At 34.5% G+C, this 2823-nt stretch overlaps 1 protein-coding gene across 1 annotated transcript in view; it reads left to right on the forward strand.

The window, feature by feature from the left end:
• Positions 1–1736: 1736 nt before the first annotated feature.
• Positions 1737–2823, forward strand: part of efcab7 (EF-hand calcium binding domain 7) — a gene marked incomplete in the record, with an annotated part of 20825 nt that continues 19738 nt past the window's right edge. Inside the window, 2 exon segments of the mRNA XM_014014285.1 lie at positions 1737–2074; positions 2421–2632. Coding sequence (XP_013869739.1) covers positions 1933–2074; positions 2421–2632 — 354 coding nt within the window.

Below are 2823 nucleotides of genomic sequence, written 5' to 3' on the forward strand. Positions count from 1 at the left end.
CTCCATGCAAATCAGAAATTATAGCCAGTTTTACCTTTTTTTTTTATCACAGTCTGTTGGTTCAATAAAACAACTTGTTCTCAGTCATTTTAGTGAATCACATGAACAATAAAAGCCAAATGTACTCGCACGGTTCACTGTGTCTCCTGAGGTTGATTTTCCAAATCAGCAGATCTRAAGAACCTTGTTTATTGCTGCCCTCTGCTGACTTATTAGAATAAAGAAATAATAAAACTGCAGCAAATGCAAGATAAAAGAGAAAGGTTGTGCARGAAATGAAAGATCAAAGAACCCCTCAGCCCTTCAAGTTGCTTTTCTGAAAGGGAAAAAAACACCCATATCAGAAGAGATTATTCAATATGTTATAATTATATGTTATAAAACCATCATATCTCAGTTTGAGGAGTTCTTGGAGACGGAGACATTTCCGCCTGTTTTGAAGATTTAGAACCAAAGACGAAGGCTTCCTCGTCAAATTTTCCTGCAGCTCTGTGGTTCTGATGAATGCGGTTAGAGTCAGAATCCCAAGAAGTCAGCTGGTTGAATCAGGCCAGAGCAGGTTGGAAAAGACTCTTCTTAAAGAGGTGAATTCTTATTAGGAACTTTTAAGAAGAAAGAAGCATGTAATTCAAAAGAATGGGATAATACAGATTATTTAGTGCTAACTGTGGTAAACCAATATAAGAATTACCGTAATTTTTAATCTCTAACAATATCATTATACTTGAAATGACAATACTGTAAATCACTTTTCCATTGTTATTTTTTATTGCACTTTAGTTTCAGTTTTATTTAATAAGAAAAGTGTCTTGTTACCCAGCATGGTCCACCCCCACCCTCCAAAAAAATAATGTAAGATACATGAAGTGTCCCCGAATGACAAAATCAAGTGAGTGTAATGACTGCTCCGTAAACTGAGTTCACATGACAGCAAGTTAAAGACTAATGTTTTCCTTGATGAATAGAACAGACACCAAATGTCTGCCTTGGCTAAGGAAATGGTTTTTGTCTTAAGTGACTCTTATACAACTATTTTTAGTGCTATGTAAATCACTGATACAGTAATTTGGCCTGTGATGGATCTCTGTCATTATGTGTCTCCTGTCATTAAATTCTGATATGTCATTTTGATCATCAGGAAAACGTGGCAGCTGAAGGCATAAAAAGAGTTTTTAGTAATTCTGTACTTTTAGTAGATTTTTTCTCTTTATGTTTAGATGGTTTTTTATTTTATGTGTGGCTTAACTTAAAAATATTTCTATTGTTGAACTTGGAAAACAAAATGAGGTTTAATAACTCCCCCAGCTGTAAGATATTTAGTTAACATTCAGTTTTTGTTTCTTGTCTTATGAGTAATGACRCTGCTGCAATGCAGTCAATGTACAACTTTATTATTATAGTTGTTAATTGTTTTTTTTGTTATTATTATTTTCGTTTTAGGAGTTGTGTGACTAAGGTTAAAATAAGGATAAAAAATACCATATAATTTAGGTAGAAGCTATTATTACCAGTCACCAGTTTATTAAACTTAAGTCTTTTGAGAACTCAAATGCTTTGTAATAAATATTGACCGACAAAGTTTTATTTTTATTTTTACAACCTTAAATAAAAAAATTCAACCATACCTTTATTATCTTTGCCTGCTGAAATAAGCATTTCATCCCTTGGTAATTTTTCAAGGTAGGAACGTTTTTTGTTCTCCTTGTTTTCAGTGTGCTCTTTTTCTTGCGCACCGATGAGTTTTTGTTTACCTAGCAACAGGCAAGCGATGGGCAACGCGAACAGGCAAAAGATAAAACGTAGCTAAAGCTGTGTGCTTTATGAGGCTGTCGTTAGTTCTTTTGTGTGTTTTTTTCGGGGTTTTTTTTTCTTTCTCTTTGTTTGTTGGAGACACCGAGCTAACAATAACCAGACTTCCGGTTGTGATTTTTAATGTCTTTCAAGGAGTCATCTCGTCCATCGGACGATGTCGAAGATGAGGAAGCTAGTTTCTACATGCAGTGCAGAGCTGCGTACCTTGCTGTCTTCAAGTCCAGTTTAACAAATATTACTTCGAAAAAGCAGTTGTGTCGTGGTAAGCTAGCATGTAAATGTTGTTGTTGTTGTTGTTGTTGTTGTTGTTGTTGTTGTTGTTGTTGTTGTTGTTGTTGTTGTTGTTGTTTTATTTCATTTTTTTGGCTAGTTGGAAACACTTTACTCCAGAATGCATTTAAACTGGATTAGTCTAACATTTTCTTCATTCATTGTGCATTAAATGTGCTTGCCACTTTCAAATAAATAAATAAAACATAAATTTACGAGGATATATATCTGAAATCCTTGCTATAATATATAAAAATGATATGAATTCAGAAAGACAACAGGCTCTTATTATTGTTTGACTCATTGTTCCACTTTTTTTGTCTTTATATTCTCCTCAGCTCTTCAACAGGCTGGTAGAAATCCCTCACAAGCTTCTCTCGGGGAGTATTGGACAAACACAACRTCTAAACTGAACTTTGACGACTTCTGTGAGATTCTGAAACATGAGAAGAAAACTGAGGAGGCAGAGCTGATGAGAGCATTCAAAAAAATGGATGTCAACGGTGATGGCTTCATCACGTACAGTGAACTGGAGAAGACTCTAACCACTGTGAGTAGCCTTAAACCTTTCTATTTGGCAGCTTTGCTCTTTTTTGTTGTATTTATGTTCTAACGTATTCTACTTTAAGAAAGATTGTCTTAGTAACACCACTGGCCATTGTTAATTTGGGGATATACAGCTGGTAAAATAAGTATTGAACACGTCAACATTTTTCTCAGTAAATATATTACTAGAGGTGC

This window comes from Austrofundulus limnaeus, unplaced genomic scaffold (assembly GCF_001266775.1).
Source record: "Austrofundulus limnaeus strain Quisiro unplaced genomic scaffold, Austrofundulus_limnaeus-1.0 Scaffold113, whole genome shotgun sequence".
Classification (NCBI taxonomy): domain Eukaryota; kingdom Metazoa; phylum Chordata; class Actinopteri; order Cyprinodontiformes; family Rivulidae; genus Austrofundulus; species Austrofundulus limnaeus.